This window comes from Danio rerio, chromosome 7, assembly GCF_052040795.2.
Source record: "Danio rerio strain M-AB ecotype USA chromosome 7, GRCz13ab, whole genome shotgun sequence".
NCBI classification, from domain to species: domain Eukaryota; kingdom Metazoa; phylum Chordata; class Actinopteri; order Cypriniformes; family Danionidae; genus Danio; species Danio rerio.
Genome location: NC_141027.1, coordinates 5,127,487 through 5,149,215, shown reverse-complemented (window position 1 = coordinate 5,149,215; position 21,729 = coordinate 5,127,487). Strand labels below are relative to the sequence as shown.

General features: G+C 39.6%; 1 protein-coding gene and 1 long non-coding RNA gene across 17 annotated transcripts in view; one reads left to right on the top strand and one right to left on the bottom strand.

The window, feature by feature from the left end:
* The first annotated feature begins 606 nt into the window (after nt 1–606).
* Nucleotides 607–21,729, top strand: part of arhgef11 (Rho guanine nucleotide exchange factor 11) — a 99,975-nt gene continuing 78,852 nt past the window's right edge. For 8 of the 16 annotated variants that reach the window (XR_015494853.1, XM_087259668.1, XM_087259666.1 and 5 more), the window contains exons 1-5: nt 607–1,868; nt 5,967–5,999; nt 9,415–9,429; nt 14,538–14,629; nt 18,728–18,832. Coding sequence is in view for 14 of the 16 variants with exons in the window: in XM_087259668.1 (XP_087115794.1) it covers nt 1,834–1,868; nt 5,967–5,999; nt 9,415–9,429; nt 14,538–14,629; nt 18,728–18,832 (280 nt within the window). In the remaining 2 variants the exon portion in view is untranslated. 16 annotated transcript variants of the gene reach the window in all.
* LOC147842958 (uncharacterized) lies at nt 16,703–21,655 on the bottom strand. Its single transcript, XR_015495351.1, has 2 exons — nt 20,613–21,655; nt 16,703–20,403 (listed from the first exon to the last, which is right to left on the bottom strand). It is a non-coding gene; the product is annotated as an uncharacterized LOC147842958 (long non-coding RNA).

The following is a 21,729-nucleotide window of genomic DNA, read 5'->3' as shown; positions in this document are numbered from 1 at the left end:
TGCATGCCTACATTTATTATATTTATTTTAATATTGTATGTATTTTAATATACATATTTTAGTCATTTCTTTTAATCAAATTTGCATCATACATAATGTGTATTTGTATCTGTCTATCTTTCTCTGTCTGTCTGTCCGTCTGTCTCTCTATCTATTACATGAATTAAAGCTAGATAAAGATACATAAAATTGTTTTAGTCATAATGAGTGGTTGCAACGTTGTTTATGTCACGCCTCTATAAATAAATAAATAAATAAATAAATATATATATATATATTATATATATATATATATATATATATATATATATATATATATATATATAATTTATGTATTTTTTGTTTATTTGTTCATTCATTCATTTATTTATTTATTAATTCAATTTCGTTCAATTATTAATTATTTAATTAATTTATTTATTATTTATGAATTTATTTACTTATTCATTAATTTGTTCGTTCGTTCGTTCATTCATTCATTTATTCATTTATTTATTCATCAATTTATTTATTTATTTATTCATCCATTCATTTATTCATTCATTCACATTATCCCACAGAATCCCACCGCTAGTGGGCGAGCGCGAGTCTGTTTGCCTGCCCAGTGTCCAAACATAAACCCAAGGATGATGATGGTATTATTCCAGAATGGCGAACGCTCGAGCACGGGGAAAACACCACTATTAAAGACATGCGGACCGCACATCTCTGGGAAGCTGTGAGAGGATATACTGCTTAAACATCCCTACAGCTGGAGCCGGACGCAGAAGACGAGTCTGGCCGGGATTTAAGGAATTACGGAGCGTTTGCGGATCAAATGAATCTCACTGGAGACTAAACGAGCGCGAGCAAGTCGCTGAAATCCGCTTGATAGCTAAACATTGAAAGCAAGCTGAGATTTATCGCACCAAAATCGTCCTCGGAGCTCGTTTTCCGCGGCTCTCTGAACGCCCGTGAAGGTGACCGGCTGTAGCCGCAGGAGTCGCTCTCGCGTGCGGCGCGTGTCCGTACGCGACGGCGGGGATGCGCGCGCTGAGGCCTCTTGTACACTGGAAGCTATCAAACAGCAAAAAACATGGAGTTTTATGGGTTTGCGCATTGCACATTATGTAGATCGTGCTTAATTGAGTGCATTTATGGTGCAAGCAGCTGCGGTAATCTGTCAGCACTGTGAACCTCGCTGCTCGTGAATTAGTTGAGTTGAATGCACTTTATTTCCCTCATATCACTGTGGTTTGCATGCATGCCAGCATTTGGTTTTAAATAAACGTAATTTGCACTGCATTCTAGCTCTAAAGACCGGACTAGCAATGCTAAAAACACTGAGGAGGAGGACCAAGTGGCTGTGAATCCTGTCGACCCTGTTATACACTGTAGTGAAAGAAGCCTCAGTGCAAACAACAAAGCTTCGAGTTATCTGATTCTGCTCAGCTGATTTTCAGACTGATTGTGTACGATCTTTTTCTTTGAACGGGAATATGATTCAGTCTTCAGGAATCTCCAATCTGGACATCAACTTGAAGCTTCGTAGATAAAACAGAAATGTGGGATATTGATGCGTCCCGTGGGAGAATCTAGCCGTGTTATGACACTACCAAATACAGTGAGCTGAAGTGATTCCGCAGACTTTGTTTTTGTTTGTTAATCGGGGCGATGCTGGAGAGAAGGACCCCCGTGTTGTTGTCTAACAGGGAACTTTGACCCCTGAAGTGGCGAAAGGACATCAATATCACCTCAAGGAGAGGAAAAGGGAAATACAGCTCAAATACAGCTACTGACATGATCTCAAACTGACATCGAAACACTACACTAATAACCGGACAAACCTCCGTCATGAATGTCCGACACCCGACCTCCACGCTGGACAGGTGAGTTCATTTGTTTAACTACCTTTAGACCGATACCGATTCTTATCTTAACGTGCTTATCAGGGCTTCCTTAGTTTTCCAGACTGAAACTAAGTGTTCACAGTACGATTACAAGTATTTATTATAATTTAAATTATTATTATTTATTACAGTATGAATTATTAAGAGTATTGTTTACAAATTTCATTCAAATTATCAGCTAGTATATTACTCGAATCTGATTGGCTGAGTGGCATCTCAAGAATTACGACATGCAGTTCAGCTGAAGCTCATTGGCCAATAAAGAATGGAAATGTCATCGTCATAGCGAGTTCAGGAGCGCTAAATGTAAATCAGTGCAAATCATCACAGAAAAAGCGTACTGTTTTATAGTAAAACCTGTAAAATACATCTTACAAGTAGGTGTGGATGCCTTTATAACACCCTGGCTGCTTCCGAAGTCGCCTGCTGCTCGATATGTACTACATTTGAATTCGAATTTACTACTCGATCGTAAGAAAAGTACGTTCTGTAGGTTGTTGCTAGACTGGATACAGTTGCAGCCGGATGTTAACGAGAATTATTTAGATAATTTTACTCCCATTTATTGTGTTTAAATAACGTCTACCCCAACCCTAAAACCACATCGCAGTAACATAAAAAAGTAGTTGTGATGAGTATTATTAATGTTATCTATTAAATTACCCCCCCAAAAAATTTTATCGCCTACCCCAACCCTAAACCCAGTTGTCACAGTTCTGTAAAATATTAATTATTGTTAGACAGTGTCATAAAAAATGCTGCTATATTAATGCGCATATCACACTTCCGGCCGGCCGTTTATATGATCTAGACTTTAACCGTTCTAAACAACATGAATGTGAGTGGTATGAATGGACGCAACACATCCTCCTTTTTCTCATGATCAAATGACCTGCGTCAGTTTGCGTCGCTACACTCACACTTATAAATTCTCTTGAAAAGCATCATGGGATATTATAGCGTCTATTCGATGCGCACGTCAAAATCTCACAGGAAGTAGTAAGTCATCAGGGTATTTCTCGCATACTGTTTTTCGAATTCAATGAATTCGAACATGCTACTAAGTAGGACTGCACAAACCTGGAAAAATCTTACATTGCGATATTTTCTTATTCTGCGGTCATATGTTGCGATACGAATACAATATCACTAGATGAGTTGAATAACTTTTTGGAAAGAACGGATCATTTTAGATCGATTGGGATGATTTTGTAGGGGAGTGCATATGCATAATATATAAGAAACAATTTACAAGCGTAGATAAATTCAATAAAGAAAAAGATACCAATTAAATAAACAGGGTTTGGTTGTTTTCTGATTAATCAAATTGAATTCAGGTGTACAGTAATTGAATAATCAAATGTAAAAATACTGCGTAGTCTTCATTTTATAAACAATTCAATTGTTAGTAATTTGTCAAAGTTACGAACGGCACAATTTCTTATAGTCCTGAATGCTTTTAAAACACTTGCGAAATGGTGAATTATAAACCAGACTCAACATTGCGTAGGCTCGCGATGTGACTATTGTGAATGATCACATTGCGATATCGATGCTGAAACGATATATTGTGCAGCCCTACTACTCGGCTTACGTACTGTTTTTTTTCCACATGCTTTATAATATGGAAGTCTGCGATTTCGGATGCAGCCACTTTGTGTGTCTGAGAAGCTGAAAATAAGCAATCCATAATATTATTTCTCCGGCGCTAAAGTGAAACTAGAGTTTATCTGTAAGTCAGGAAGAAAAATGTTAACTTTTTTCCTCTTTATTTGTGGTGTAAACGCTTAGTTTATTGCTGGTGAGTGTATATATGATACAATAAAGCAATAGAGATCTATTGACCTTATTCTAAAATGCGGAAGTGCGCCTGTTTTTGCGATTGTCTTACGACTTCCTTTTCAGTCGCCTATGGGAGAAATGACAAGGAATAATAAACGGCAAAAAACGGTCAAACTACTTGCTCTACAAACAAATGTTTGCATGACTATATAGACCAAGTAGAATAATACAACAAGGAAATATCAGTTTGCAACATCAAACCGCGAAACGAGCAGTTTTTAATGTCTAAAAATGAATGGAAGTGAATGAGACCGGAAGTCTCGTGCCAAAAAGATTCAAATTGCTAGCGCCCGCTCGTCCGCGGAGAATAAGGTCAATAGGATTCAGGTTCCTGTGTCCTAAACACCCAGAATGCATTGTGCTCTAACAACACACTTCCATTCTCATAACTGTCTGATTACATGGCTAGTAAGTTAGTTGAAATCTTCTGAACTAATATGAGGCTGGTAGTTTCAAGTTTGATTAAATATTTAGCTAATTATTCGTTTACAGTGGTCCCTTGTTATTTGCGGGAGCTACATTATAAACAATAACCAGAATAGACAAAATCCGCGAAGTAGTCCGCTTTATTTTTTCGAATTATTCTAGATGTTTTAAGGCTGTAAAACCCCTCACTGCACACTTTATACACATTTCTCAGACAGGTTATTAATGTTTTCACACATAATAGCAAATGTTTATATGTTGCTTTAACCAATTTAACTTCAGTTAATCATGTTTCAACTAGGGTTGTAACAATATACCGGTATTACGGTCTACCACGATTTGAACGTGCACGATTATCATACCATGAACAATTGCATATCAACGGTTTTAACCCTTAAAGACCGAGACAGCCGCCCGCGGCTAAAAATAAGTATTGCTCTTAATTGTTTAATAACTTTTGATCCGCTGATCCGATTCATACAATTCAATTCGCGGACTTTCTTTTTTTTTTTTTTTTTTTTTTTTTTTACATTCGCGGACTTTCAGAGGCTCCGGAATCAGTTCGGTTACGTCATCAAAATTTGACAACGCTGATTTGACAAAGAAACGCTCGTCACTGTGTCTCCGGACAAACCAAACATGATACATTGATGCATTGTCCCTCCTCCATGCCCAGATTGGTTCAAACTCGCTATATCACAACCAATAAGCATAGGTTTCGCTTTTGTTTGTGGACCAAGCTTTTTGAACAACACGGAATGAGAGATAGGCATTCATTTCTGCGCGGCTATATAAAACGCAAAAAAAAGTTTTGCATGAAATAATTCTCATACTAAGTACTTTTGCATGCACAGCAGCACAGAAACATGACAAAACAGTGACACAGCAAAGACGAACTGCTGCTCTTGCTGTTTTCAAAAGACGCAAATGAAGGTGCAGCTGTTTGTCTGCATTGCAGACAACCATATTCAAATCCATATCCACAGACAACCATATCCATGCTGGCACATAAAACCTAAGGATGTTCCATATTGAATCTAGTTTCGTTATGTAACTATTTATAGTATAGTAAATATTTATATCTATTTTATTTACTGAGGATTTGCACCATGTTTATTTGGACTTTATTTGGACTTTGACACATTATTTATTATTTTCTTATTTTTTTATTTGTTCATTGTAAGTGGTGTTGTTTATAGTAACTGAAAATATATTATTTGGAAAAAGTCAAATTTGCTTCACTGTTCTATTATTTTGTAACATTTGTAACATACCGTATACCGCGAAACCGTCAAACCGTGGTATTGTTTTAGACGATTATCATACCGTAAAAAATTCATACCGTTACAACCCTAGTTTCAACTAATGTTTTTAAGTTATGAGACGTTTAACGTAACATTTTCAGTCAGTTTGATCAACTCTTGAGTTGAGATGACAAAATTATGTTGATTCAACTTAAAAATTTAAACTAGCAAGATTGTTTTACAGTGTAACATTGTATAAATGCTCTATTCACAGTCAACCAGATTCACCTACGCAGGTTTTTTCCATTCGTCCCTTAGTTTCCTTGTTGCTATTTATTCCCCTCTTGCTGCTTCAGTTTCTATTAGTGTGTGTGTGTTTGTGTTGACTGATGAATGATGGAGTTGAGCTGTAACAGATCATTTATCAGAGGTCTCCATGTTCAAACGCTGTCTCTGTGTGTGTTAATCTGTCTTTATATGTGTGTCTCTGTCTTGTTTTTATTTTTCCATTCACTTGTTGTTTGTTTCTGTGCATCCGCTTCCTGTTTGTGTCATGTGACTGCAGGGCAGCCATTAAGAAACACACACACCTGCCCAGGTATGACGAATCAAAGTGAAACCAAACATGACCCACATTATGAGTCAGTCATTAACCGCAGGTGTCTGGAGATAAGCTGTCATGAGTTTGAGTAACAGTGACTGTGTTTACGTGGACATCAGTAGTTGGTTTGTTTGCTTTAATCTGAATAAGGCTGTAATATGGTGGTGTTTACATGTGCTGCTTTTTAAATGTTTCCCTCATCTTCCTGTTTTACATGTTGTAGCACATAGTAGAGGTTGCACCCACTAGTCAACTGGTCGACTTAATAGTCTGTCATGACGATGTTTTGACCAGTCGTGCTGCGCACATCACGTGGTTTGACCTGGGGCCTGTTTCAGAAAGGAGGTTAAGTGAAAACTCAGAGTACTTTAACCCTGAAATGAGAGAAACTCTGGGTTTTCCGTTTCAAAATGGCAGGTTTGTTAAACTCGAGAATGCAGGGTAAGTCAAGCCTGTTTCTAAAAGAGAGGTAACTTTAACTCAGAGTCAGTTACTGTGGTAACTTACTCTGTGAATCTAACCTGGTCAGAAGCTGGTTTATTCTCTAAACTCTGAGTTTCTGTCGGTCTCCTCCCCTTTTTTAAAGACGAATCGGTATTTCTCGCCTTAGCCTTACATTTCCACCCACCTATTTTAATGCTCATTTTAGAGATGTGCATAAAAACGCACTTAACTTTTGAAAATATGCATAAAAAACACGCAAAATTTAGCAGGATAAACTTTTATTCGATAGAAAATATGCGCATAAACTAAGGCCCCGTTTACATTAATGCGTTTTAGTTTGAAAACGCGTAAGTTTTGCTTAGGTTTAGGTTACGCCAACTGTCCACACTACGCCGGAGTTCTCGAGCGCCGAAAACGGAGCGTTTCGAAAACGCTGGAGAGGCCGTTTTCATTCTGAAACGCTGCTGCTCCGTCTCAGTGTGGATGATGGAAAACGGAGACATCTGAAAACGGAGGCGGGGCTGCCGACATTCGCCTCTCTGATTGGGGCTTTTCCTGAATATTAAGTAGCCTAACACACACAGTTCAGTTCTGCATCCTCTCCTTGTAAGTTCAGACTTCGCAAGTTTGATCAAGGCTGCAGTCTCTTCTTCTCAGTTTGATATGGAAAACAGACTACCGAGGACACGGGTAAATCTTCAAAGGGAACAGTGTACTGTATAACCTTATTCACATCACCCTGGCCACGCTGTTTCACTTTCTCAACAATAAATTGTATACATGATTTAAGGAACTGCCTATTTTCATTTTGACATTAACAACTAAACAGACAGCAGAAATGTTGAGGCGTCGTGCTGCATTTATGAGCATCATCTTCACTGTGTGGATATTTATAACAAAACGGAGCCTATAACAACTGCCTCCTTTCAATTTCAGTGAAAATACGAAACATCCCCTCTCTTTTGCTGAATATCAGTTTTAATAATCAATAATGGCCATTATAAAAGTATAACATACAATAAGTTTATACATTATAGGAAATAAAGGCAAGCGATCAGTAGGCTTGGGCGGTATCCAAATTTTGAGACCGTCAAACCGCCTCCATATTTTACCCCGGTTTCCGGTATTACCGGCGTAATAAAAAAATTATGACGTAAGGCTCAGACAGCGTCACCAAACTGTTGGCTTGAGCCTAAACCATTCAGAAACTGAATACCTTATATGCGACCTTAGGCTCGCGGTGAGAGAGAGAGAGAGAGAGGGAAAGGGAGAAAGAGAGAGAGAGAGAGAGAGAAGCGACAAACGACGCACAGCACCTCTCTCTCTCTCTCTCTCTCTCTCACACACACACACACATACACACACACACACACATCTCTCCCGCGATTTATTCAGAAATTTACTCCCACAGCATAAGAAATCTGGCCGGCTCCCGCGGTACAGCAGCGGGAATGCAGAGCTGTAATCGGGCCATAAAAATTATACCCGATAGGTCCCGAGTCCGACAGGTACAGTTTGATTGACAGCTTTATAAAGCCCGAACCCATTTACAGCCCGACATTATTCAAATGTGCTCATGCACACAGCTCTAATGCATTTTTTCAAGAATGAGTCATTTATATGTTTTAACATCATTTATTCGTAACAAGCGTAGACTATAGGCCACTTGAAAGTTGGAACACAGAAATAAAGTAAGTCCTCTGTAACATCGTAACATCTCAGCACTCTATATGCCTGGGTACATGCACTTAGCCTTTAAATTAGCCTACACACAAATGAAAAAAAATCTTTCTTAACAAGTCAAATTAAAATAAACTCTAAATGATGACGGGTATTTTGGCAATAAGGAAATTAAGATAAAGGCTCTGCAAGGTTTGTTTCTCAACTTCTCTTTACAATCTGGCATTAAGGCGGCGGTGAAGCTGAATATTAAAAGAATAATGCCACCATTAGTCTGTATACTCTGTCTACATTATGATTATATGGTTTAATTAATATTTATTTATAATTGAAAAACCCTTTACTCACCAAGATTAGGCTACATGTGTTTGTGGAGGAACATTTAAATCCACTGCCTTTAGCGCAGTCCTGCGCTCACGGGGTCCAGCAGCTGATCACCCTTTCCTGCTGCTACAGGTCGAGATGCAGAGTTCTGATCTGGCTGATTTTGCAAGTTTTGGGTTGGATTGTTTGTTCATCTTCTACCAGTCAGGAACATCCTTTTTATTTTCCATGACAGCAGTTTCACTTTAGCGAATGGCCTCTTCTTTTTACCTGTCAGCTTGCGGTTTAGGGCTCTACCGTAATATTCTGAAACCGAAAACTCAAAGTTTTTAATCTCTCGGTAAATCAACTCAGAGTTCAAGTTTAAACTCTGATTTGTTTGAACCTCCTTACTGAAACAGGCCCCTGAACTACATTGCAGCTTTACACATGAAGGTGGTTCACTGAATGAAACTGCCCTCAGATTATTGAAAGTAATTTTTTAAATGTAATTTTTCTTATGTCAGTGTCAAATATTAAGTGAACTTTAAATCCTCAAACAGGTGCCAGTTAGATCGCTCCATGCGAATACCCTGGAGCAGATGCTAGCCACGTTTACGCAACCCTAGAAAAGTAATCTGATTGGCTGTTGTTGATTTTCGATTAATTGCACAGCCCTAATTTGTTTGTCATAAAACACTTGGCCACTGCTGTGCGTGCGTCCTGTTAGTTGGATTAAGGTAATCAAAAATCGCTGTTTACATGGTCGACTCTAAATCAGAGGATTGTCTTAGTCATATTAAAGTATTGGTGTCCATGTAAACATACTCGGTGATGTAATTAAGCTGTCACTCCGATCATAACCTCAAGCAAGTCTTTCACTTTCTGTCTGTCTGTCTCATCTTGAGTATTCATTGTTTCTCTGCGTTCCTGTCTCTCTTTCGTTTCTTTGAAACTTTCTTCTCTCTTTCACGCTTCCTTTAAGTCCTTTTGCTGCGTGGTGAGTTGCTGAGTTTGTTGTCGTGTTCTGCTGTGTGATATTGTAGCTGATGTCTTTATTCCTGTAAGTGAATGATGCATGTTGCTTGTTTGGTAACATTACATTAAGATCCCATTAGTTAACGTCAAGGTAGTGCATTTGCTTAAGATCATCATTGGTTCTAGTATGTTAATGTTAGATATTAAAAATACAGATTTCAGTGTTCATTTAGTTTAGCTTAGGTTAGGTAAGAAGATATAAGCAGATCTGTTTAGAGAGTTGTTTGAAAATAATTTCTCAATGTTAATACAAAAAATGGGAACTTACTGTAAAGTGTTACTTCAGTGTTTTTGTTAGCAAATGATGTGTAATAATGTATGCGTTTAGTAAACCGGTTTATATTTGGAGATGTACTATTGTCTACCTGTTTGTTCACCCCCTTTTTCAGAATTTTCTGGATTGCATTATCAGTGTCATTATCAATATTTGCTAATTGAAAACAGTGTATTGTTCAGGAGCTGAGGTCTGTCTGAGGGTGCTTTCACACCTACACTTTTGTTTCCGAACCTGGCGTGTTTCCCCAGTTAGCGCGGTTCGTTTGGCATAAGTGAATCCTTCAATCGCGCTCCAATTCATGCCAAAACAATCTGTCCGAGTTCGCCTGAATGAGGTGACTAAGTCTGGAGCGGATCAATTGTAGTGAGAAAGCGATACTGTCCGAGCCTGGATATACCACAGTGTATCATGGATATGATTTATGAATTATGACTAGGGTGGGATGCCATTCGGTAAATGTGTGTTTCATGTACGAAAGGGAAAGCATGTTAACTATCAACAAGAGCTGTTTATCCGTTAAGAAATTTGACTGAACTGCAGTCTTGGTTTATCTGTTATTTCTCTTTATAATGTAAAGCCTATAATACATGATTCTAGCCAACAGCTCTGTATGAAAGAGTCTTACCTCTGATTTATACTTGGAGACGACCGTTTCAATCGTTCAAAATCAAAGAGCAGCTTTTCCCTTATATGGTGCTTTAACACTAACACTTTTGGTCCCCACCCGGGTTTGTTTGACGTCATAGTACGGTACGTTTAGCTAGTGTGAACGTGTCTTCTGAACTCGGGTGCTCACCTGTAAACTGTACCCAAGGCCGCCTGAAAGAGGTGGTCTGGGGTACGGTTCATGCGAACGCTGGTGCGGTTCACTTCTGATGTGAATGCAATTGTACCAAATAACAGATGCAAACCGCCAACTGTACAATAAACTATCGTTTTCATAACGTTCATTCGTGTGTGTGTGTGCCGAGCTTGTACACCGAGACTAATAACCACACACACTGAATTAACTTTGGCTGAGGCACCGAATGCAGCCGCTGACCCGAAGCTCCGCCGCGTGTACCCCAACGGAAACCCACGCCGCGCAAAGCCGCTAACCTGAAGCTCCGCCACGTGTACCCCAACAGAAACCCACGCCGCACAAAGCCGCTAACCTGAAGCTCCGCCGTGTGTACCCCAACAGAAACCCACGCCGCGCAAAGCCGCTAACCTGAAGCTCCGCCACGTGTACCCCAACAGAAACCCACGCCGCGCAAAGCCGCTAACCTGAAGCTCCGCCACGTGTACCCCAACAGAAACCCACGCCGCGCAAAGCCGCTAACCTGAAGCTCCGCCACGTGTACCCCAACAGAAACCCACGCCGCGCAAAGCCGCTAACCTGAAGCTCCGCCACGTGTACCCCAACAGAAACCCACGCCGCGCAAAGCCGCTAACCTGAAGCTCCGACGCGTGCACCCCAACAGAAACCCACGCCGCGCAAAGCCGCTAACCTGAAGCTCCGCCTTGTGTACCCCAACAGAAACCCACGCCGCGCAAAGCTGCTAACCTGAAGCTCCGCCGCGTGTACCCCAACAGAAACCCACGCCGCGCAAAGCCGCTAACCTGAAGCTCTGCTGCGTGTACCCCAACAGAAACCCACGCCGCGCAAAGCCGCTAACCTGAAGCTCTGCCGCGTGCACCCCGACAGAAACCCACGCTCAGAACTCCGAAATGCACAGCGCCGTGCCACGCAAAAGATACAAGCAATAATTCCGATTACAGCGATAATGTGGAGAATATTAATCTTGTGTTGAGCCCAATGAGCTTGTCATCTAAAAATAGAGCAAGGGTGTTCCTTTAATGATATCGCTTTGACTCACACGCTGAAAATGGCAGACGTGCAACAAGAAACTGAGGATATGATCGTGACGCAAGACTGTCAATCAATATTGGTGGGCGGGGGGACTGCACACCTACGCCAATTTGCGGTCGGTCTGAAAACCGCTCCGATTGGTCCACCGTTTTTTTTGTTGTTAAATTGAAACAAAAGGACTTTGTGTGTTTATATCACCCCAATATGACGGTCTATACACTATACTTGCATACATGTTTGTCCAAACAGCTTGAAAAGTAGATTTTTTTAACATAGGTGCCCTTTAAACAAACAAACAAACAAACATGCACAAAATACAAAACCCTAAAGCATAGTTCAAATAAACGGCAACAACACCAGCACGGCTCCTCAGCAGCGGCTGCACAAGACAGAAGTCTCAGACCTTCATCAGGACAAGACACGTAGAGATTCTCAACAAGTACGGGTCATACTCTCAAGAGAGACAAGATCGGGAGGATCAGTCAGACGTGCTGGAAAACAAGAGACACCCCGACACACACTCAGCTTCCGCTTATAAAGGCGACAAGCTGGATTAATGGCAGGTGCAAGGCGGAGCCAGCCCCAAAGAAAAAGAGACAGCAATAGGTAAAAATCAACAAACTCCGAAGCAACACAATGAAGATATTTGTAATAATAATAATAATAATAATAATAGGCGAGGCAGTGGCGCAGTGGGTAGCATGTTCGCCTTACAGCAAGAATGTCGCTGGTTTGAACCTCAGCTCAGTTGGCGTTTCTGTGTGGAGTTTGCATGTTCTCCCTGCCTTCGTGTGGGTTTCCTCCGGGTGCTCCGGTTTCCCCCACAGTCCTAAGACATGCGGTACAGGTGAATTGGGTAGGCTAAAATTGTCCATAGTGTATGAGTGTGTGTGTGGATGTTTCCCAGTGATGGGTTGCGACTGGAAGGGCATCCACTGCGTAAAAAAAACTTGCTGGATAAGTTGGCGGTTCATTTCACTGTGGCTACTCCGGAATAATAAAGGGACTAAGCCGACAAGAAAATGAATGAATGAATAATAATACTACTACTAATAATAATAAGTAGAAGAAGAATAAATAAAGAATAAACCGTGACAGCAGGACTGAGCCAGGGCAAACACAGTAATACACAGTGATGTCTGCCTGTCTCCTCCAAAAACAGCTTCTGCAGACACTGTGTGATGTTCTGAATGTTTATAATATGTTTGCGGCAGATGGACTCGAGTCGCTTTCTGTATGTCCAAAACCACAAGATTCAGTGAAAGCAGAATGACCGCAATGTGCGGACGTCTTTCCATTTCGGTGCTTTGCTTTCGTGACCGTCACCTAGAAACGGCCGTAAACAAAACAGCAGCTCGATGACGCAAGCGTACTGGGGTTAAGAAGGAAAAAAGACAGTGTGAACACAAACCAACCGAGGAGGTGACAAGCGGGGACAATCAAACTTGGGTCTAGGCAAGTGAACCATGTGTGAAAGCACCCATAATGTCTTATTGCTCATCGCCATAAATTAAAATAAGGACGCATGAGAGCTGAACGGGACTCTGCAAAATAAACCATGAAACTCTGACCAATGTAAAGAGAGTTTACTTACATGTGACTTGTTTCAGCTCTTTTGTTCTGTTTAGAAACTTTGCCGTGTGAAAGTGAACCGCACCAAGAGCAAAGAGCAACACTGTAACAATATTAATCCTGTTTCAGAACAAGAGAATCGACTTGCAGGTGTGAAAGCAGCCTGAAATCAGATGTGAAGCAGAAACATGTACAAGATACTTTGACTCTCTGTCAGTGCGATTCTTCTCATATTCAACAACTTGAGTTAGGCTTGGATGATACAATTGTATAAATAATAGACCGTACACATTCATTTGGGCTAAACAATATATCGTTTCAGCACTGATTTCGCAATGGTCACATCGCAGCTTATGATGAGTCTGATGTGTCGTGTTTCTAGTCCAAAATTTTAACTCAAGAAAATATTATTTTACGTAACCCATTGCCAGTAGAGCTGTGCGGTTTGGAGAAAATATCTAGTTATGCGATTTAGTTTTTTTTTTGTTTTTTGACAGAAATTGTGATTTTTGGATTTGATTAACAATTTAATTTACATTTTTTTAGTCAAGCTTCTATCACATAAGGGCAAATATAGATGACCAAAACATCATTTACTCATTTTACTCATTATTTATAGTGTCCAACACATTGATATTAATATTAAATGCTACTTTTGTGCCTTGATTAGCTTTTTTTTTTTCTCGGGTTAAAAATCTTGAATGATTCCATCTCCACCTGCTGGTGGAAAAGCAGCTGGCGCTCTTCAATCTGCAATCTTCTGCTTCTCCTGCAGTTCCCGGATGTAATGTCGAATTTTAACAGTCGAATTTGAGCTGCTGAATTTATTGAAGCGAATATTTGAACTGAAATAAAATGAGCTGAAGATTGATATTTTGTAAGTGAAATCAAGAAATTTAATATGAATTATTGAATTTATAAGTATGAAAACGTGTTTGAAATATTTTTCGTTGAAATACTGACAGCTTAAATAAACAGATATGTTAAATTTTAGCACCTAAAAATACAAACCCTGGAATTCAAGTCATTAAATGCAAGAACTTGTTAATTCGGTGTATTATTTCTTTCAGTTTGTGCGATTCAACAGAATTTTTAATTCAAGACTTTTGGCATTGATTTTGTCCCATAATAAAGTTTGTTAGTTAACTTAAAAGATACTTATTTGATCCTGTTACATGGTGAGGAAACACTTTAAAAACATGATATCCTTTCACAGTCAGTCTGGTGGCTGTTTTAAACATGCAATAGAGATAAAGTGAACTTCTCTTTATTTTCTTGTTCTCAATCTCTCTGTCTCCTGCTCCTCTAGTCATCCATTTCTCCTCTTCCGTCTATTGATTTTAATGTCTGCTTGTTTGTCTTCTGTTAGGTTGAGCAGTCTGACATTAGGAGACTCTGAGCGCAGGTCTTCTCCTGGCCAGCAGAGGGAAACACTGCCTGATCTCTCTTCAGACAACACCGGTAATGCAGATTTCCTTTACAAGCACATTTACACTGGGCATGCGCCAGTATGAGATTCTGACTCCGTGATAAACCTTGGAATTAAAAATATTGTGGTTACTGCTCTAAAATAAGTCCCTTTTTAGATGTCCTGGCAAAAAAACAACAACTTTTTTTCCCCCATTGAACACAGTATATTTTATTCTAAGAAACATTTAAAGTATTTTGGTGCATGCAAAGTAAATCATTGAGTTCTGCCGTCTTCATTAGTTTGCACAGATTTCTATCTCTTGTAAAGGCATCTTTGGATGTCTTTTCTGTGGATATAAAGTAAAGCAACTGCTCTGTTCAGGTCCATAGCATGCTGGGATGTTGGTGTATAAGTGTTTTGTTTTGTCAAACGTTTCCTGAATCGTGAGCTGAACAGTAGCTTTTGATGTAGATGGTCGTCACGATTATAAAGATGGTAAGTCAAGGCGAAAGGGAGTAACATTAATTTTGGGTGAAACGCACAAGCAAACACACAATATCAACAAGTGAGAGACAAAATACCCAGACTAACTAAATGCAGTAAAGTGAGTTTATTTACAAAGATAGTTAATAATATTTAATAACATTAAATATTTACTAGGACATATTTAAATTTACAGATGACAAATGGGACACAAGACGCTTGACCAGATACATGGGAGAGTTGGAGAAATGAGATGCGGGTGGCGTCCAAACAATAAAAATAAATAAAACAAAACAATCTATTGGCCCAACATCTATCCTAACTATCCAAAATAAAAACACAGCAGTTATTGAAAAGAAATCTTTGCGTTTATTACTAAGGGTGTCACGATCTTCCAAATCCTCGATTCGATTACATTTTCGATTCTAAAGGCACGATTCGATTTTCGATTATGAATAATTAATTAATGACCAATCAATTATTAGTAGCCTACCGTTTAAACTACCTGACCTGCATGGTCTTTGTTTTACCCATAAACAAATCATACAGTAAATGAATAAAGGCAAGATACACACATAATTACCACCTGTCAATCACTTTTTCTGCGGGACTCGTGAATAGGCAGTGATCTGTGTCGTTATAATGGCGTCGGTAAAAAAGACGCACAACCAACAGGAACCAGCCAACAGTATCTGAGGTGTTCGCTAAAATGACTAAGTACAAGTGAGTGAAAGATTGAAGCAGTCCTCTGACTGCCTGGACCTGCTGTCTGGAGCGCATGGCTGTGTGTGCGTCTGTGTCTGTGTGGTCATGTGATGTGCATTTTCAGAGGTAGAGAGGAAGGAGGGCTGCTCAGAAATGCTACACGCCACTGTGGATGTCAAATCGTTGTCGTTCTAAAAGGCCATTTAAAAACAAAGACAGTGTAAATAGGGCCTGAGTGTGTACTTTTCGCGAGAGTGGATTTGCAACGGGGGCGGAGGATCGCTATGCCGGTGTTTATCGGACGAACCGTACGTAATACGTACATAGCAGAGCTTGCAAAACTGTTTTTTTTGTCGACAACACGAACGTTGTCAACATAACTCACTGGAAATCCAAAATGCTTACACACCGGCGACTTCATTGAAAGAGGAGAGGGTTTAAGTTCTGTCGACGGGTCTCCTGCTTCTGCAGTTTAACAAGCACTTCAACAAGCCTGTTTTTTCCCGCTTGGCAAGCCAAGCTGACGTGACATGGGGGCGTGGCAGCATCAACGATTCTATTTTTTGATTCGATAATCGAAATTGAGCATAAATTTCGATCGATTGCGATTCAAAATCGAAATCGTGACACCCCTATTTATTACACACTACCTAACCTACTCTAATATACGATGAGAAAACGAAAGTACAGTGGGTGGAGCACGCCCTTACCTAGTGTGTCTAACAACAGAGATATTCAAACTACGTGTGCACAATGTATGTCGCGCGACATTCTTACCTGTCCCACTCTCAGATGCGCATGACACTGACGGTAGACAAATGGAGAACAGACAAATAACAACGGACAGATACCAAACTGTGACACACAGTAAACGAATATCAAATTCACTGACTGTAATGGAAATTCATTTTTAGATGAGCTTTATATGTTAGAAACTTGTCTAAGACTCATTATTACATGTGTGTGTATCTGTGTTCTCCATATGTTCATCATAAAACCTATGTGTACATTTTTTATAGATAACTATATTTCTTTAGGTGAAAGCTTTTTCATTATCCTAAGAAGGATGTGTGGTTGTTATGAGCATATCGCACGAACAGCAGAAGACGCCTGACGTAATTGTAGATGAGGCCTTATTGGGAGTTGACCTCGTAAGCAGTACAAACTAGATAAAAAGGTGAACACACTTTGCTTTAGTATCTCACTCTGCAGAAACTGTTGTTGCTGTATGACTGTGATCTTCTTTATAAAGAATAAAACTTGTAAAAGACATCCCGGGTAGGACTTTGTTTCTTGACCACTGAGAGAGCCTCCTTAGAGAAAATAGCCACTACACTGACACACAGCACAACACAGAAATTCAGGGAGTTCCTCCAGAGTAGCGTCCTGTCACCACTTTTATGCCACGGTGGCAGCGGCTGGATTGGAGACCTTGGGTGATGTCAGGGGGGGCACGGCAAACAGCTGGGCAACGGTAGGCAATCGGAGCCCCTGTATGAGTGGAAGCGGGAGAGAGGTAGAGAGCGAGCGAGCATGGAGAGAGAGAGAGAGACTAGCAAAAAAAAATTTGCGCAAAATGATTGCGCAACACAGGAATGTAACATCCTCACCCTAAAGAACAAACATTTCATGATTCTTACTCGTGACAGTAAATAAATAAATCCTTTTCTGCTGGAGATAATGTTGCCCCCAAACTGCTGTAAACCTTGAAACTGGTTATCGTGCCATAAATTACCCATATTGACCGTAAAATACACAAGATGAAAGTTTGAGCTTAAATCAGGGTTTCTGCGGGGTCTTAAAATGTCTTAAATCTCAAAATCTAAATTTTAGGCCTTAAAAAGTCTTAAATTTACTGATTTACTGAAATGTTGTGCTGTTGGTTTAACGGGTCTTAATTTTCCTTGTTTATTTATTGCTCCCAATCTGGCCAGAACACAATCACCAACAGTCCATCTCAATAAAACTTTAAACCTTTTAATAAAAAAGGTCATTTTGAACTTCATGCAGCGTAACGCTTTCATTATTTTCCTTACTATAACATTTGTTTAAAAGTGCTCCATGTGTTCACAGCAGAGGACACCGACCTGGACAGGTTTTTGTGCTTAGATTTAGTTTATTATAGTATTTAAAATGTTCAAAAGAGTCCAGTGTGCAGCATCCACTTGAATGATGTGACGGCAGCCACAGGACAACAGCGCCAGGGCGCTCACCACACACATTAGCTATTGACAGTAAGAGAGACCGTGATAGTGCCAATTTGGTGGAATGGTATGATTGGGAGGCCATGATCGTAGGGGCCGATAGAGGGACTTTGGTCAGGACACCGGGGTTACACCCCTGCTCTTTCACGAGAAGTGCCATGGGATTATTAATGACCACAGAGAGTCAGGACCTCGGTTTAACGTCTCATCCGAAAGACGGCGCCCACTGACAGTGTAGTGTCCCCTTCACTTTTACTGGGGCATTAGGACTCACACAGACCACAGGTTGAGCGCCCCCTGCTGGCCTCACTAACACCACTTCCAACAGCAACCTATTGTTCCCTAGTGGTCTCCCATCCAGGTACTGACCAGGCTCAGCCCTGCTTAGCTTCAGTGAGTAACCGGTCTTGGGCTGTAGGGTGATATGTCTGTGATTGAAAAAAAGTGTATGGATACAGCTAGAGCTTGCTTGTTTTTACACAAATATCTAAAACATAATTTTTTTTATTATTTATTTATTGCTGTGTTATTAAATGTATTTAAATTATAATCATTTTTTGATAGGGCAAATCAAAATCTTTTTACCATTTGTGCCGTTCTTTAGCATTTAGCCCTTCATGAGTCTAAAATTTCATTCGTAATTGTCTTAAAATGTCATTTAAAAGTCTTAAATTTAACTCAGTGAAACCCTGTTATATTTATCTGTTTATATTCATCTACTCATCTTTATATTTTCTGTTCCTCCTGATTTGACAGGAACGGGTTTGGTCCAAAGATGCGTGGTCGTGCAGAGGGACAATCTGGGGTTTGGCTTCACGGTGTGCGGAGAGAGAATCAAACTGGTGCAGAACGTCCGGCCGGGTAACAAACACTCTTTGTTTTGGGTCAATAAGATTTTATTTGAAGTTACATTAACACTTTAATTTAATGTGAGTTTGTTAAATTGATCAAAAGTGATAGAGTACAGATTTATAAGATTTCTAATAAATGCTGATTTTCATCCAGAAATCTTGAAATTAATATATCACAGTTACCACAAAGGTTTACTAATAATTGTTTTGTACATTGATATTAATGAGACATGTGCAGCCAGTCAGTATATTAGAAAGATTTCTGAAGAACAGTGTGATATTACAACATGATCTCACGGCAATTCGTAATTTTTTATGGAGACAGATAAGACTCATAAGTAATTCACGCAAAAGACACGATGTACACATGCGTAGCCAAATTCACGTGCGTAAAATATTTATTTATATTCACAAAAAAATTTCACATCCACAAAATAAAAATACATTTTCATAAAATACGTTTCACAAATGCAAAACACCATTTGCAAATGTATAGGAGTGTACAAAAAGTTTTGAATGTTTAAAACTTGCGAGTTCCTCCTGAATGAGAATGTGCAAATCCACTTTCACGTACGATTCCCCCTGGATACGTGTGTGAGTATTTTTGAGACTTTCCTGCCAGAGGCAGGGCAACTTGTACCTTTCAGCCAATCAGAGGAGAGCTGTAGTCAAGGACACCCAGTCTGCGCTCTATTTGCGCAGACTGTTCCTCGTCAGCATGGCGAACGGAGAAAGCAGCCGTCGCAGTCGCACTTTTTTTCATTTATTTATTTATTTGACCATAGCCTCACTCTTTTTATCCATTATTTTGCTGCAGCACCGCTCTTCTTATTTATTGTCTCGCAGCCCCATGAGTAAACCTTAGCCTGCAGGGTAATGATGAGGATTAACTATTATTCCGGTCTAATAAACCATATTAGGGCTGTTGTGGTCCAGCGGTCAGTGCGTTGGGTTCCTATGCCGTCGACCCGTGCTCGTTCCTCACCTGAGTTAGTGTTTTTTTTTTTTTCATTTTTATTGTTAAGACATATAATACTGTAAGGGTTGTTGAACATTTGAAGTTCTAAAGCAGCTGTTTTCTTGAAAAAGACGTGATAGTGTCATTAGAAACTGAATTGGAAATAACCTTATTTTAATATAGTCAGTCGTGAACTGAGGTGGGCTGGTCAAAGGCTTGAAACTCCAGGGCTGAAAAGGAGTCCCACTCCAGCCCTGGTTATATCCAATGAATGTAAACAGGCTGATGTTGTGCTTTAGTAATATATTATGTAAAATATACCCTATCATTCCGTAATATTTATATAAATAATCATTTTAAATGATGCTTATGCATTTATTTTTTTATTAAGCTAGAAACTAAAAAATTTACAATGAAAATATGACAACATAAACTAAGTGTTTTATTGTGTATATTGTGTATATTTATTGTGTATATGTGTATATTGTGTATATTGTGTATATGTGTATATCATGTCTTTTGCGTGAATTACTTATGAGTCTTATCTGTCTCCATAATTTGTTGATTTAGTGGCTAATTCCTTTAAATTTGTACAGTCTCATTCTACAATTTAGTATGATTTGCTTATCCCCCAATGATGTTTGGGTTTAGGGGCGAGGTTGGGTGCCATGACTCCTTTTTAAAATCGTACATTTTCGTATGACTGAATGCTCATTTCGGTTAATTTTGCTAACCGACAACCGCCGCTCATTAATCGGTTATTAACGATTAGCTGATTAGATTACTATTAATTTTATATTAAACAAATTGACGTGTCTATTTTGTGTCCGACAAGTCCGAAAAGTGCATATTCTTCCTGTGTTCACGTGGGTTTCCTCCGGGTGCTCCGGTTTCCCCCCATAGTCCAAAGACATGCGGTACAAGTGAATTGGGTAGGCTAAATTTCCCATTGTGTATGAGTGTGTGTGTGTGAATGTGTGTGTGGATGTTTCCCAGAGATGGGTTGCGGCTGGAAGGGCATCCGCCCCGTAAAAACTTGCTGGATAAGTTGGCGGTTCATTCCGCTTTGGCGACCCCGGATTAATAAAGGGGCCAAGCCGACAAGAAAATGAATGAATGGTTTTCAGGTACTCTGTACACCTCTGCTTAAAGGGTTAAACAAATAACACACAGCACTACTACAGGCACAGAAAATTTTGCGCTGTTATAATTCCCTTACCTTATAATAAGTTTTGGTGCGATTATCACTCGGTTTAAAAAAAAAAAAAAAAAAAAAACACGACAATGTTTTGGTGTGGCGGGATCAATTTTGGCTAGGCGCCCCGTCATGGAAGAATCAATGTAGCGGAAACTATGGACTTTATTATGTTTGAGACGTATGTTTGCGATTTATTAGACCATTTTTTTCTTCTAGTAAATCAGGCATTCGTCATTATCAGATTCACTCTCGCATTATATTCAACATCATATAAGCAAGAGTAGTTAAACTGAAACTGTTATACATTTAGGGCTCTATTTTGACGGTCCATGCGCAGAGCGCAAAACGCAGGGCGCAAACGCTTTCAGGGCGTGTCAGAACGCGTTTTTGCTAATTTAAGGACTGAAAATCTGCTTTGCGCCATGGCGCATGGTCTAAAAGGGTTAAATTTATTTTCCTAATGAGTTATAGGTGTGTTTTGAGAATAAACCAATTACAGTCTCATCTCCCATTACCTTTAAGAGTCAGCTGCGTCGCACCAAGAGCGCATTCGCTATTTACAGGACGTAAAGTAAGTCTAAGTGGAAAAAATTAGCATTTCACAAGCAAACAGTTAACAGTTTCTTTTTAACAGAAAACTGTTAAACAGAGCATCTACTGCGTGAGAATGAGAGATAATGGATCTACTTTCACTTTCGCTCTTGGATAGGGAAACCTTTACGCAAAGACATCAATTAGTCTAAAAATAGTT